Source organism: Dicentrarchus labrax, unplaced genomic scaffold (assembly GCF_905237075.1).
Source record: "Dicentrarchus labrax unplaced genomic scaffold, dlabrax2021, whole genome shotgun sequence".
Lineage (NCBI taxonomy): Eukaryota > Metazoa > Chordata > Actinopteri > Moronidae > Dicentrarchus > Dicentrarchus labrax.
The window spans coordinates 28,636,326-28,651,967 of NW_026136714.1; the positions used below are offsets into that span (position 1 = coordinate 28,636,326).

The 15,642-nt window shown below is 42.8% G+C and overlaps 2 protein-coding genes across 7 annotated transcripts in view; one reads left to right on the plus strand and one right to left on the minus strand.

The window, feature by feature from the left end:
* The window catches only part of imp4 (IMP U3 small nucleolar ribonucleoprotein 4), a 196,496-nt gene extending 186,849 nt beyond the window's left edge, over positions 1–9,647 (minus strand). Inside the window, exon 1 of the mRNA XM_051422380.1 lies at positions 9,638–9,647. The gene's annotated coding sequence lies outside the window, so the exon portion shown is untranslated. The remainder of the gene's footprint in view (positions 1–9,637) is intronic.
* The window catches only part of tncb (tenascin Cb), a 117,137-nt gene that overhangs the window by 61,214 nt on the left and 40,281 nt on the right, over positions 1–15,642 (plus strand). For all 6 annotated transcript variants that reach the window (XM_051422259.1, XM_051422260.1, XM_051422258.1 and 3 more), the window contains 5 exons: positions 6,211–6,779; positions 7,442–8,662; positions 12,917–13,180; positions 13,266–13,381; positions 13,736–13,889. In XM_051422259.1, the coding sequence (XP_051278219.1) occupies positions 6,293–6,779; positions 7,442–8,662; positions 12,917–13,180; positions 13,266–13,381; positions 13,736–13,889 (2,242 nt within the window). In that variant the 5' untranslated portion in view covers positions 6,211–6,292. The remainder of the gene's footprint in view (positions 1–6,210; positions 6,780–7,441; positions 8,663–12,916; positions 13,181–13,265; positions 13,382–13,735; positions 13,890–15,642) is intronic.

Below are 15,642 nucleotides of genomic sequence, written 5' to 3' on the forward strand. Positions count from 1 at the left end.
AAGCGAGCAATTTACTCCTCCGCCGTGGGTTTTTTGTTTAGTTCAGCACAACAGCGATGGCTGCATCGGTCATGAAAGGCAGAAAGAGAAAGTCTGTCTTCCAAAGCGTGAGGTGATAAAATTAAAAAAAATAATTGAGAAGCAGCAACAACTGTACCATCGATCGCACTTCTCACAGTCAACTGAAGCTATGCCTCTTCCTGGAAATTCATTTCTGTTTGATGATTATAACTCAAAGACATAGTGCTGCCCTCAGCAGCTTGCTATCTCTCTGGTTTTGACCTTGGTGGAGATACAGGAGCCAAATCAATATTCACCTGCTCTAGCTCAGAACATATATGGAAGGTTTCTTTCACCTTGCGGGCAAGTTGATTGTGATAAATATGTTTGTCAGTAGATTTCAATTCTAGCGGAGCTGCGGTTCTTTGGTATATGAAATTGCTCTTTAAAGTTAAATTATAAAAAGAGGTTAATTTCATTATTCTTGAAATGGCAGTGAGTCTCGATAACTGAGGCGCATTTTTTGGTCATTTTCCCTCGTTACAGTGTGACAGTATCTCAAGGTGAAAAGAGCCCCAGACAATAACCCTTCTTTCAGTCCTTATACCAGCGACCCAGATTCGGATTCTGTACCAAAGAAGGCAAGCTGAGTTTTTGTCATGGGTGACCTACAAAACTAAGCAAGCTTGATAAATTCTTCAGAAATGAAAAGAAAACATGTGCATCCCATCAGACCTGTTTAACATACAGTCCTGGGACTTGAGTTGTAGTTGTAGTCATTGAATATTTACAGCTTTTACACACCAAGTGGGGCATGCTGCTTCATTATTTAGTTTGTTTGTTGTCGAGTTATCAGATGGGTGCTGCGTTGTCTGCTCACAGTGTCGCCATTATCCACTGATAGTTAGCAAATCTTTAATTTCCTATCATGAAAAGCACTGAATGCACTTCGATGTTGCTCCATTTTAACCTACCACACATTGCCTTTTCACATAATGATAACACTTGCATTTCTTTTTTGCCAAAACAAATTGCATTTTCTCTTCAGAGCAGCAGCACAGATAACTGCTCTGAATGCTTGCCGAGTAATAGTTTTCGTTTCTGATTTATCTTGGACCTGCCATATGGAAAAGTCTCAGCAAAGGTGAACTACAGTGACGATTACGTTTGTCAGCATGGGGCCCTGGCTCAGTTCTGAAAGAAATCAGTGTCTGAAATCCTCCCCAGACAGAAAGTCTGCTCATCAATCTTGCAACCAACTGAAAGTAAAACTTGTGTCTAAAAGACGGTAGGAGGAAAGGAGGAGGAAAGGAACACTGGTAAAGTAATCATCCACCGGGGATTTATTTATTTCCATTGAAACAGCACTATCCAAATGAAAAATCAATGCTAAGTGATAGTCCACTAGACAAATCTTTGCATGCCAGGTTGGTCTTGAGGTATTCAGTAGTTTATGGGGATTTGTGCTGACTAGACTGTACTGGTTTTACTCTTATCTTGATCCCCTTGGTTCTCCTTTGTGTGAAATAAATGCATTCTCTTGATTTAACCAAGGATTAGGGCTCTAGACTTTCTCAACATGGAAGCGAAACAAGAAGCAGCACCTTGGGACATGCTGAAAACGCTTGTTCTTGCAAGATAGGAGGAAGTTACAGGTTCTGTTTTTTACATTACACTAATGGGAAAGTCAGGGATGTACGAGAAGACTTATGCGAACAGGCACTTATGTGGATTGTAAATTCTAAACTCTTTGGCTGTTTCTTCTGGTCTGTAGACATGAAGTATCAACTATTGTTAAGGAGGCTTTGCATTAACCTGACCGCACCAGATAGTTTGTTATACAGAGCCATCTGGAAAGTCATTGTTGGAAACTGCAGGCACTACTTAGCAGGTGATTGGATGAACAATCTGTCTATCATAGGCAAATTTCAGCAGCATCAACGCTGACCTCTATGGGAACTACCATTATTGTTTAACAAATAGTGTCTTCTTGCTGTGTCACTCATAGCACCCACCCACGTCACTGCCAACACTTCCTTAAAGGATGCTGATTGGTCCGGTGCCTCTGCCCACAAATGCATAGATTGTAGGCTGGCTAGATGGATTCTGGTGTGATTTTCCCACTGCCTCGCAAGGTTATTTGTGGGTACAACTGACGTGAATTTTAGTTGTATGTGTCAACAATAGTCTCTGGTTGCCAACCAGACTATTGTTGACAGCCTGGCTTAAATTAAAACTGACGTTACCCCATACATCCAGTCTTGCGTTGATACTCTGCAATGGGATGGGGATTCCCTCCTGTTAATGTCCCGATAACTGTTTAAAAATAGTTGTATAGTTTAGGAAACTCACAAACAGCAAGGGACAAGGACAGTACTCTGCGTTGCATGGCAAAAAGTTCAAGCAAATTCAATTCCAGCAACGCACGGTTGTGTGTGTGTGTGAGATGATCACGATCACGAACATATTTTGCTCTGCCTGTCAGATTGTCTACGCCTCCCAACCTGACTTCTTACCTCACATTGGAGATAAATTACGAAGTGTGTCAATTGCTCCTTGTCTGAAAAGATCCTAAAGCTAGGATATGCTTCACCCGTTTAGGGTTAGATTAGGTTAGGGGTAGGGTCAGGGCTAAGGTTTAGTGTTGGCTGTTTGATTGGCACATCCCTTTACTTTAATCCTAAAACAACCATACCGTAAAATGAATTTAACATTCCTGACAGTGAGAGACCTAATCACTTTTGAAATGGACCCCAACTGAACCTTTAAAACATTTCCAGCTCTCCACTGTGTGAGGTATAAAACTTCAAGTGTTTCATTAGCTCTCATTCACAACAGGGTAATTTAGATAAGTTGCACCAAATGTGTGTGTGCCAGCAGGTTTTCCCTGGTAAAATCCTCCTCACATTTGACCACAAGGCAGGCAACACGCTTTGTTTCTGTTTGAGAAGCTAACTATAGAGCAAAACCAAGTGAGGGAATAACAAAGCAGCAGCAGTCAGACTGTATCAATTCCATGTCTATAGTGCCAGCAACCAGCTGCATTAGCATAGTGCCAGGGCCAGAGGGTGCTCGTGAAGGAAGTCCAACCAGAGGGATCGGCTGTGTTTCTCAGGGTCACACTCAAATTCTCTTATTGTGATTGTTCTGCTTCATATTAAAGAGTAGTAGATGGCAGCTAAGAGGAGAAAAGGCCAAATCAGAAGTTTTGTCGGACTCTGTGGAAGTCTCTTCTCTTCATCTATTCCTGAATAAAGCCGAGTTTTGCCAGAACCACAGATTTTCACACAAAGCCTGCTTTCGTCTCTCAGGGTTGCCTCGCTCAGAGGTCCATGTGGAGAGCAGCCAGCCTTCAAAGTGAGAAAGCCAACCATCCGCCCAGAACTAAAACCTTAGCAGCAACTCAAAGCAATTTTCTGGCTATTTTGTTGATTTAATCCCTAGTTTGTGATGCTTGGGCACAGCAGTGTGACTGTATTGGAGGAACAGGGCTGGGGTGGGGGTTTTTTTAGCACTCCCATCAGCAAGCTACATTAGCGTTTTTGCAGTCTACCTATCATGGAGGCACTCATCCCTGTCTGTCTAATCAGGGGGCTTGGGAGGGCTTGGGGGTTAAGCCGTAGGATCCCTCCAAGCTGAGCTCATCTGTCAGTTTGCCTAATCAAACGTCAGGCTGGGATGAGGAGACCAAGCACCTCTCTCTGGAATATTACATGCTAACTGTCAGGCTCCCTGTCCCTGCACACATGAAACTGGCCAGCAAAGGTGCCCTGTGTTTTACTCCATCCACATCAGTGCGACTAATGTGGATGAAGAGAAAATGAAAACCCCTTCATTCATATTCCACCACAGGGTTGGAATACCATATTTATGCCTGCAATCATGCATTTTCATGTCTGCTACCCAGACATTTTCATGTTCAATTCAATTCAATTCAATTCAATTCAATTCAATTTTATTTGTATAGCGCCAATTCATAACAGAAGTTATCTCAGGACACTTTTCAAATAGAGCAGGTCTAGACCGAACTCTTTAACATTAATTACAGAGACCCAACAGTACCACCATGAGCAAGCACTTGGCGACAAGGGCAAGGAAAAACTGCCTGTTAAAAGGCAGAAACCTAGGACAGATCCTCCGGCTCTAGGTGGGTGGTCGTCTGTCTCGACCAGTTGGGGTGAGAGAGAGAGAGAGAGAGAGAGAGAGAGAGAGAGAGAGAGGCAGAGAGAGAGAGAGAGTGAGAGACAGACAGACAGACAGGTGCACAGCAACAACAGTATTGGCAATGGCAGTCAAGCAGGACCATGGCAGGAGGCTCCACCAGGATCCATGAGAACCTGCGAGACGAGAAAGCACAAGAACTCTGGGGAAGAAGTGGAGTTAGTAACATGCATTAATGGGACATGAATGAGTGCAGAAAGAGAGAGGAAGAGAGTAGCTCAGTGCACCATGGGAAATCCCCCGATAGTCTAGGCCTATAGCAGCATAACTAAGGGATGGTTCAGGACTCACCTGATCCAGCCCTAACTATAAGCTTTATCAAAGAGGAATGTCTTAAGCCTACTCTTGAATGTGGTGAGGGTGTCTGCCTCCCGAACCACAACTGGAAGCTGGTTCCACAGGAGAGGAGCTTGGTAACTGAAGGCTCTGGCTCCTGTTCTACTTTTAGAGACTATAGGAACCACAAGTAGCCCAGCATTCAGAGAACGTAGTGTTCTAGTGGGGTAATAGGGTACTATGAGCTCTTTAAGATATGAAGGGGCCTGACCATGAAGAGCTTTATAGGTGAGGAGGAGGATTTTAAATTAAATTCTACATTTTACAGGGAGCCAATGCAGAGTAGCTAGTACAGGAGAGATGTGATCTCTTTTTCTAGTTCCTGTCAGTACTCGTGCTGCAGCATTCTGAATTAATTGGAGCGTTTTAATGGACTTATTGGGGCAACCTGATATTAAAGAGTTGCAGTAATCCAGCCTTGAAGTAACAAATGCATGGATTAGTTTTTCTGCATCTGTCTGTGATAGTATGTGCTAACAGCTGCTATTAACCTTTTGAGCAAGCACACAGTGGTTTTATTCAAGGTAGGAAATGATCGGTGTCAGCATCTCTAACAAGGTGTGGTGAAAAGTAAAATTATATAAACTGAGACTGAACCAAACACAGAACAGGAAGTGTATTACCATGCACAGAATATATTCAGGATTTTGTTCCCCCTTCCAGGCACTTTCAGCATATAAATAACTGGAAACCTGATTATTAGAGAAACAGAAAGCTTTTTCCACCAGTCCTCTATTTTACATAAATAACAGCTAATGTTAGCTGTAACAGACCAGACATGCATGCAGCAAAGGCATACCTCTTATCAATGTGTATATTTAATTTAATTTAATTCTAAGGTCAAAGAGTGAGAAAAAGGTTGCTTAAAGTTTGTTTCAAGGTTTCCACAACCTCAGCACATTTTTTTCAGCAGACCTTTTAAAAGAATCATGTCTCAGAAGCGGTCAGTGAAAGCAATAAGATTTGTGTTACAGAAATAAAAGAAAACCCAATAGCTGTCAGCAGAGAGGTCTGGAAATGCTGACCTGCCGGTTTGCTGGTAGCAGGAGAAGTTTGTGCAGACCTCCGTGCTTTACAAGAAGCCCAAAGATATTCTAACCATACACCGGTATTAATCTGTCAGCTTGGGTGGTGGTCTGGACTGCAGAGCAAAGACGAAGCTCCCCACCATGCAGGTGTTGCTGTGCTGTTTGTGGCAACCTGTCTCAAAATGGTCACAAAAAGAAAGCTCCAAATGCCCAAGGTCGTGGTGTGCGACTGTAGTAATTGCTGCTCTTGGTCCTCAGAGGAATTGTGAAAAAGAATGCCCCAATGTCATCCGCTAAGTGTCGGCTCCTCCACTGAGAGCAGAGGTGCTAAATGGGTCAGAGCCAGCAACAGGATTGGAAGTGGTCTTTTGTTAGGGGCAACAGAAGAAGGTTAATTGCTTTTTAGTGGGATACTATAATATTTCAGTCCAGCTATGGTCCCCAGTGTGGATGTATGTGTGTGTGGTGGGTCTATGTTAATGACTATATCCCGAAAGGCAAGGACAAACCAGAAAAGTGAATATCCAACAGCTATTGCTCTGTGCTGAACTATGTGAGAAAGTTATGTGCCTGGAAGGTAAATTCACAAAATGTCCCCTTCTGTCTGTACTTTCTTTTATTCTAGGAGAAGAACAACTATTTGATAGTAGACTTTATTCTGCACTCAGCTGCTACTTCCACAGAAGCTGCAGTGCTAGGGCATCATCATGGAGATGAAAAGCTTCCTCTTAGGCTGCGTGACTGTGGCCCTGCTTCTTGAGCTCTCCACCGCCGGCCTGGTCAAGAAGATAATCCGCCACCGTAGAGAGGCTCTAATGCCTAAGAAAACCCAGGAGAACCTCACCCTGCCCCACCCTGACCAGCCAGTAGTGTTTAACCACGTCTACAACATCAACGTCCCCTCCACGTCCCTCTGCTCCGTGGACATCGACTCGCCCGGAGGCACCGAGCTCAAACACAAGAGCGCCCCAATGGACATGCAGAACACCGAGCACATGGAGCACACGGAGGACGGCGACAATCAGATTGTTTTCACACACCGCATCAGTATCCCTAAGCAGGCGTGTGGCTGCGACAACCAGCTGCCGGACATCAAGGATATCCTGAACAGGCTGGAGATGCTGGAGTCAGAGCTGTCTAGTCTGAGAGAGCAGTGCAGCAGTGGGGCAGGCTGCTGTGGAGCTCAAGTTACAGGTAATTCTATACCTTTCACTGTATGGCTCTTGTACTGTAATTAATGTCAGTGTGTTTGTAGTTGACTAGACCTGTACTGAACTCAAGTGAAATCTATTTCTGAAGTGCTCATGTCAGAGGTCATGCCCTAGGCAATCATTTCTAAAAGACCATAGCAATGCCTTTGCATCTTTCAGCCCATGAACCAGAAATTGTCTATATTTTACATTCCTACCATCACCTTTCCTAAGCATGGATTACATGATTGAGATAGCTAATATAATACTGTGAAGATTTTGTCATATTATTTATTAAATTTATTTATTATAGTGTCAGTTACAATATTGTCAAATGTTGATGCAGTTACGTGCTGTTTCTGCATGAAAGGACTTGACAACTGATTTATCAGAATCCACTGTCGACAAAGTTTTTAATGCAAAACAATGGCCAAATTCTTATGATCCTTTTCAAGGTGTCTACATTTTTCTTACTGTTTGTCATCTGTCATAACTTGAATTACATAGCATTGTCAATGCAAAGCCTTTAAGCAAAGCCTTGACTGTTAGTTATGGGTTGTCAGGGCATCTATACATGCACCGCAGAAGAGAGTTTGTGGTAACCGCAATACCACATGACAATAGTGGAAGCCTACTACTACAACTTTCTTTCTTGGCTTCCTCCAGGTGAAGTGTCTACAAAGCCCTACTGTAATGGCCGTGGGAACTGGAGCACTGACACCTGCAGCTGTATATGTGAGCCTGGATGGAAAGGCCCCAACTGCACCGAACCCGAGTGCCCAAATGACTGCCAAGACCAGGGCCGCTGTGTGGATGGCAAATGTGAGTGCTTTGAGGGCTTTGGTGGGGATGACTGCGGTATTGAGCTCTGCCTGATGGACTGTGGTGACTATGGCCAATGTGTAGACGGGTCCTGTCTCTGTGAGGAGGGCTTCATCGGTGAGGACTGCACCCAGACCAACTGCCTCAACAACTGCCTGGGTCGCGGACGTTGCATGGACGATGAGTGTGTTTGCAATGAGCCATGGACGGGATTCGACTGCTCCGAACTCATCTGTCCAAACGACTGCTATGACCGTGGACGCTGCATCAATGGCACCTGTTACTGTGAAGAGGGCTACACGGGTGAAGACTGCGGCGAGCTCACTTGTCCTGGCAACTGTAACAACCGTGGCTTGTGCGTGAATGGCCAGTGTGTGTGCCAGACCGGCTACAGCGGAGAGGATTGCTCGAAGCTCACTTGTCCCAAGAACTGCAATGAGAGAGGCCATTGCTTCAATGGAAAGTGCATCTGTGATCCAGGATTTGAAGGTGAAGATTGCTCCATCCTCTCCTGCCCAGACAACTGCAGCAACAGGGGACAGTGCATTAATGGAGAATGTGTATGCGACGAAGGATACCAAGGCGAAGATTGTAGCGAGCTCACCTGCCCTAACAACTGCCAAGACCATGGCCGCTGCGTTAATGGACAGTGCATATGTGACAAAGGCTATGCTGGGGAGGACTGCAGCATCAAGACCTGTCCAAAAGACTGCATGGGACGTGGAGAGTGTGTGGACGGCAAGTGCGTGTGCTTCGTCGGCTTCAAGGGGAAAGACTGCGGTGACCTGACCTGCCCCAATGACTGTCTGGACCGTGGTCAATGTGTCAACGGACAGTGTGTTTGTCATAAGGGTTTCTCTGGTGAGGACTGCAGCGAGAAGACGTGTCCCAAGAACTGTCTTGATAGAGGTTACTGCATCGATGGCAACTGCATGTGTTATGAAGGTTTCACCGGCCCCGACTGCTCCATACTGACCTGCCCAGACAACTGCCAGAACCAGGGACGCTGCGAGGACGGAGTATGCGTTTGTGATGAGGGCTTCGTTGGTGAGACTTGCTCAGAGGGTAAGATAGACCCTGTATACATATTGTATGCAGGGTCTAAATAACTAAATAACTAAATAAAAGTTCCCAGCTGTAAAAAACAAAAAAATTAGCTAAAAGAGGCAAAAAATATTTTGTAGAGCTGTAAGAAACTGCATAATTCCCTGTGTATTTGTAACTATTAACTTATATTACTACCTAACTTATATTAATTCTTACAGTGAGCCTTTTCTACATCACAAACCATGTGTGACCGTAAAATATGAAATTGTGGAGTTCCACTTGTTTTTTTCTCTTCTACAGACATACCAGTTTAATTCCCAGGGCGTGAAATACCTCCCTTGGTGTTTCAGATGCACAAGGTACACTTTAGTGTCTGTTTGAGACGCAGTGGGCTGTCATCTAACTCTAATGTAACGCATCCTATCAGGTGACGTAGTCTAAAGAACAAGAAAGTCCATGTAAGGAGGTGCAAGAATGGGTCAAACAAACACAGGCCTTACACCCAGAAAATAGAAAGAAACCAAAAATCACTCAAAGTTTTATGATTTATCACTTGTTTCACATACTATAGAATAGGATAAACTTTATTATCCCCAAGGAGAGATTTGTCTTGGGCAGAGTGCTACAGTCACAAAAACAAACATACATCAGAAAACCATCACAAAATCAACATGAAACATCTTAAAACATGAAAGACACTATACATTTTAACACTGACAATACGGAAGCTTAAAAAGAGTTATACTATATACTGTATACTATAAAAATTAAATTGAGGTTCTGGTTTGTTATTACACATTGCCCTATTGCACTATATTTTATTATTAGAGCTCAGCAGCTTGATAGAAGTTGGGATGAACAATGGTAAATGGTAAATGGACTGTACTTGTTAGCGCCTTTCTAGTCTTCCGACCACTCAAAGCGCTTTTACACTACATGCCACATTCACCCTTACACACACATTCATTCAGTGATGGCAAAGCCCATCAAACGGTAACTAACTGATTCTTACACAATCACACACCGATGTACAGCATCACAAGCAATTCAGGGTTCAGTATCTTGCTCAAGGATACTTTGACATGTGGTAGGAGTAGCAGGGGATCCAACCAACAACCTTCCGATTAGTGGACGACCCGCTCTTCCTCTGAGCCACAACCGCCCCTATACGATAACTTCGGTCTGTTTGATTTATACATTGGCACACGGAGTCTTGATGGCAGAGTTTCGTATTCAGAGAAGAGGGGATGTTAAGGGTCAACAATGCTGTTTGTTTCATAATGATGATGATTCCCTATTCCCTATTATCCTCATACCTCAAAGCTCAACTGGGTGATTGTCTGGTTTTTGATTACCACTAGCTTATGGTCAGTCACTTGCCTTGGACCAAGGACCATCTCCTGCACTCACTTAATAATGTACATATTTTAACTCAGATGATGATGTTTTCTGAAACCTAACCAATTAGTTTTGTTGTCTACACTTAACCAGACTATAGGTTTCACAACGTTAACCACATATTAAAAAGGTGTCTCACACAGATTCTATAGGGTACCTTGTGCTTCTGTAAATTTGGCAATTGGGATGAGAACATGTTGGATATAATCACCATCATCAGATGGAGCCTTTTCAGAAAATTTCTTTACAATGACATATATGTATATATTCTAGGAACGATTTCAAATTTACAAATATTCATATTTCTACATTTTTACTATTTTTCTATTCCATGTTATTGATCAGTTTTAAGTAGGGATGCTCGATATTGGCTTTTCTGCCGATATCCGATATTCCGATATTGTCAAACTCTCAATTTCCGATACCGATATCACCCGATACCGATATATGCAGGGTTTTTACACCAAAACTGTTAGGTAACAACATAACATATTTCCTATTGTTGAATTAACACATTATGCCTAATTTTATTGTGGCAAGCAGATATTTGTTTGGTATGATCCGGTTTGAAATTTTAATGTTTTTCCACCAGATTACATAAAGGTGCATACACATACCACATAGCTAATAATAAATATACAAGATACAGCTCATGACAACGTGCCCTTCCAATTCAGATTACATAGGTCTAATAAACATCATACAGAAACTGTTCTTAATGTTTTTATCTGGATAGATAAAGGTGCATTAAGGTGCATTGCACTTATTTTGTGTTAATATTAAAATCATTCAGCTCTAAATTGTTTGCTTGTTAGCCACGGTTAGCAACCAAGCAGTCTAGTAGTTGTTGTTGTTATACGTCATCTAGCGCGCACCGGTAAACGTCCCATGCTGCGTTCATGCAGGCTCGGAAATGCTGAAGCCTAGAGAACAAACATCGGTTATAAAAACCCGATACCGATAATTCCCGATGTTACATTTTTTCGTGAAAATCGCCCGATAATATCGGCCCTCCTAATTTTAATCAATTCAATTCAATTCAATTCAATTTTATTTGTATAGCGCCAATTCATAACAGAAGTTATCTCAGGACACTTTTTAAATAGAGCAGGTCTAGACTGAACTCCTTATAACATTTACAGAGACCCAACAGTACCATCATGAGCAAGCACTTGGCGAGGGGGCAAAGAAAAACTGCCTGTTAAGAGGCAGAAACCTAGGACAGATCCTTTGGCTCTAGGTGGGTGGTCGTCTGTCTCAACCAGTTGGGGTGAGAGAGAGAGAGAGAGAGAGAGAGAGAGAGAGAGAGACAGAGAGAGAGAGACAGAGACAGAGACAGACAGTTGCAACAACAGTAGTAACAACTACACTAATAGTAGTGACTGATGATGATAAACATGAAGAAGATGATGACGAATCAGCGAGTGCACTGCCGAGGTGCCCTTGAGCAAGGCAACCTAACCCCAAGAAACTGCTCATGGGCGCCGCTAACGTGGCGAGCCCATCACTCCACCATCTCTCTCCCTGTTGCATGAAGTGTGTATTTTAGCCTGTGTGTGTGTAAGAATAAAAAAGAGTGAAAAGAAGAATTTCCTCAATAGGGGATTAATAAAGTATATATCTTCTTCTTCATCTCATCTGAATGTGTGCAAAAAGAGAGGGAGAGAAAGAGAGGAGCTCAGTGCATCCTGACAGTCTAGGCCTATAGCAGCATAACTAAGGGATGGTTCAGGGCTCACCTGAGCCAGCCCTAACTATAAGCTTCATCAAAGAGAAACACTTAAGCCTACTCTTAAATATGTTGAGTTGTGCCTCCCAAACCCAAACTGGAAGCTGGTTCCACAGGAGAGGTGCTTGGTAGCTGAAGGCACTGGCTCCTGTTCTACTTTTAGAGACTATAGGAACCAGCAGTAGCCCTGCATTCAGAGAGCGCAGTGTTCTAGTGGGGTAATAGGGAACTATGAGCTCTGTAAAATATTAAGGGGCCTGACCATGAAGAGTAGGTTTAAATTCTTTTCTAAATTTTACAGCGAGCCAGTGCAGAAAAGCTAATACAGGAGAAATATGATCTCTTTTACTAGTTCCTGTCGGTATTCATTTCAATTTTCAATAGTACTCGTAATTTAGATAATTGATTTATTTCATCAGGCTTGATTGATACATATAACTGGGTATCATCTGCATAACAATGTAAGTTAATGGAGTGATTCCTAATAATGTTGCCTAAGGGAAGCATATATAAGGTGAACACAATTGATCCAAGCACAGAACCTTGTGGAACTTCATGACTAACTTTAGCGTTTATGGAGTATTAACATCGTTAACATGTACCTACTGAGATCCATCTGATAAATAAGACTTAACCAGCTTAGTGCGGTTCCTTTAATGCCAATTAGATGCTCAAGTCTCTGTAATAGAAAATGATGGTCAATGGTGTCAAATGCAGCACTAAAATCTAAAATGTTAAAGTAGTACATGACACAATGCTCCTCATTGCGCTCCTAATGGTATTTGCAAGAATCGACCAGGCCTGAATGAAAACAACTAATCAGAGCTGAGAAGCATATAAAGACACTTATTAAGTCTCATTCTCCATGTCAGTATATGACGGGAATTTCTGTTTGAGGAATGAGACACAAAACTATGTTTCTTGACTCTGATTTGTTGTTTTCGTTCAGGCCTGCTGGATTCTTTCTTACAAATGCCATTAGGAGCATTAGGAGGAGCCAGAGGAACCTGATTTTTTCACAGATTATCAGTCTCATGTACTACTTCCATGAGCGAAACATGACAAAAAGTTATTTTCATAAACGTTACCTACTGCACTTTTAAAACCTTCAATACAAATCACTGATTTTCTGTGTCTCTCCACAGTCTCACCACCCAAGGACCTAACAGTGGTGGAGGTCACTCCAGAGACGGTGGACCTGTCCTGGGAGAATGAGATGCGTGTGAACGAGTACTTGATCACATACGTACCCACTGCCTCTGGAGGTCTGGAGCTGGACATGCAGGTGCCTGGAGACCAGAAGACGGCCACTATTCGGGAGCTTGAGCCTGGCATAGAGTACCTGATCAGCGTCCATGCTGTGCTCAGCAACAAGAGGAGTGTTCCTGTCAGTGCTAGGGTGGCTACACGTATGTCAGTCCTCTCTGTGGCAGTTTACTAAATACAGAGTATAAATCTAAGTATAGAGTATAAGTTTTGTTCTATGTCTCCCAGATCTGCCTGAGCCTGAGGGACTCAAGTTCAAGTCTGTGCGGGAGACGTCAGTGGAGGTACAGTGGGACCCATTGGACATTCCCTTCGATGGCTGGAACCTCATCTTCAGAAACACAGTGAGTCCTGCTACCCAATATGTTAAAAGATCTGTATTCTAGGAGGTGGTTGAACTCTAGACTGTACCACAGCCTCTACTATTATCCACATTTTCCTCTGGTAGAAACCACATATGACCCACTGCAGACCCCCTACTTCAAATCCAGTAATTGCCTACATGAGGATCATTATCCTGTGAAAAATGGTTCAGTCAGGCCAGAATGCAAAAACATAGCAGTTAAAACCAATGACCCTTTATTTTCCTTCTTGAATGCTTATATATGATTTGGCAGTTTTTTTCCTCTCCCACTCCTGCATTATGCCATGGCTAGTCTTTGTAGTGGTTGATGACTGGTGTTTTTTGGTTCTTGCAGAAAGAGGAGGATGGCGAGATTCTGAACTCCCTCGGCCGTCCAGAGACCACCTTTGAGCAGTCAGGCTTGGGCCCTGGCCAGGAGTATGAGGTCAAACTGGAGGTGGTGAAAAACAACAAGCGTGGACCGCCTGCTTCCAAGAACGTTGTCACAAGTGAGTGTACACATTGACACTATTAATCATTCTTTTGTTGTAGGCTTACAAGTATGGTTATAGTACAGCAGGGTGTATACACTGGTGGACTGGGGGGGGGGGACTTTGGTAGATAAAACATGATAAAGTGCCCTCTAGGGTGCCCATCCACTGGACGAAATGTGGTAAAGTGCCTTCTAGGGTGTTAAATTGTTTCACCATAAATGCATTATAACGGCATGCTGGTGCCCTTTTTTTTCAATCCACCATTGGGTGTACATATATATATATATATACTCAATTTGCAATGGTTCTCTAACATAACGTCCACTGCATTAGTTAAACTACATTAAAAAATAAGTATATTGTGCAGTGTTGCCTCGCGGAAGAATTAAATTCTGTTTATTGAATAGTTTGTAGTGGAAATCTTCAGAAGACTTTACTACATAACATTGCAAATAAATGGTATGTTCTCGACTGATGGTCTGCCCTATCTTCAGTCTTGATGCATGCTTTGCCCTTTATGACCCTTATTAACACGGTAAATGTATTCATACAATTACCCCTAATTAATTAATTCTAGAAAAGCAGGTAAAAATTTAATACCAATCAGTGGCGTGCACAGACTTTTTGAAGGGCATGGGCGGAAAGAAAAAAAAGGGCACATATAGCGCATCCTCACCACTGTAGAGGGCACTTTATCACGCATTTTGGCTCCCAAGAGGTCACTTTAACACACGTTTTGGCTCCCAAGAGGGCACTTTAGCACGCATTTTTCAACAATTGGGCCACGAGGAGTGGCTACCGCTGTCCCCACCCCCCCGTGCACATCACGGATACCAATAGTAAAACTTAATCGTACTTACATCAAATAATTGTAATCTCAACCTCTTGGTATTAATCCTACCCATTGTACTTAAAACACATTTGTGCAGTGCCTGAATTGGACAACAAAGGTGCCACTACCATAATTCAGTAGATCCCTAACCTTAAACACAACATAAGCCTAACCCCAGTTCTTTTGGAATTTTGTATGCATTTTAATGAGGAAATTCTCAGCCCAGAAATAGATGTTATTATGGAATAAAATGCCACTTAGAGCTGTCAGCATTAATGCAAAAACAGGTTGTCACCTTCAAACCTTGCATAGGTTCATTGGTTTCTATATCAGGGGTTATCTATCATGCAGCCCCCAACAGAGTATTGAAAACAACCCGACATGTCATGTCAGCCTGAATGATTAGCTCATTAGATTTCATTGCTTTGTTGTGATTTAGCAGTGGTAGTAAAACAAGATATGGATTTCCAACCCTACTAGAAAGTTATGAGATATCTCCATAGCTCCATCAGGCCATAAAGCTCAATGGCTTGTAGCACCCTGATGAGCTCAGGGCTAGGGATCAATATAAAAATAGAAAACAACCCTGTTTTCTCTCTCTATATTCTTTATATTGATCCCCTACATTTTATATACTGATCCCCTACATTGTGACTTATGCCATCTGCCAGACTAACCGCTGTGTTGACTGGGGATACCTTGGAACACTCTTGTTGAAGTTGTTAAATGTGTATTTTCTTTAAAGGTAAGCCTCAGTGGCTGGCTTCCCAGGCTGACACTTGAACCTGGACTCAAACTTGGCTGGCTTACCTCTTGGAGACTTCTGTTTAGGCAAAGCAGATTCAACAGGCGCGACACATTTAGCACTAGGTTTAATAAATGGCAGCTCCATCTAACAGTCAGGACTATGCTTATTTATGGTGTGAAAATAGTCTA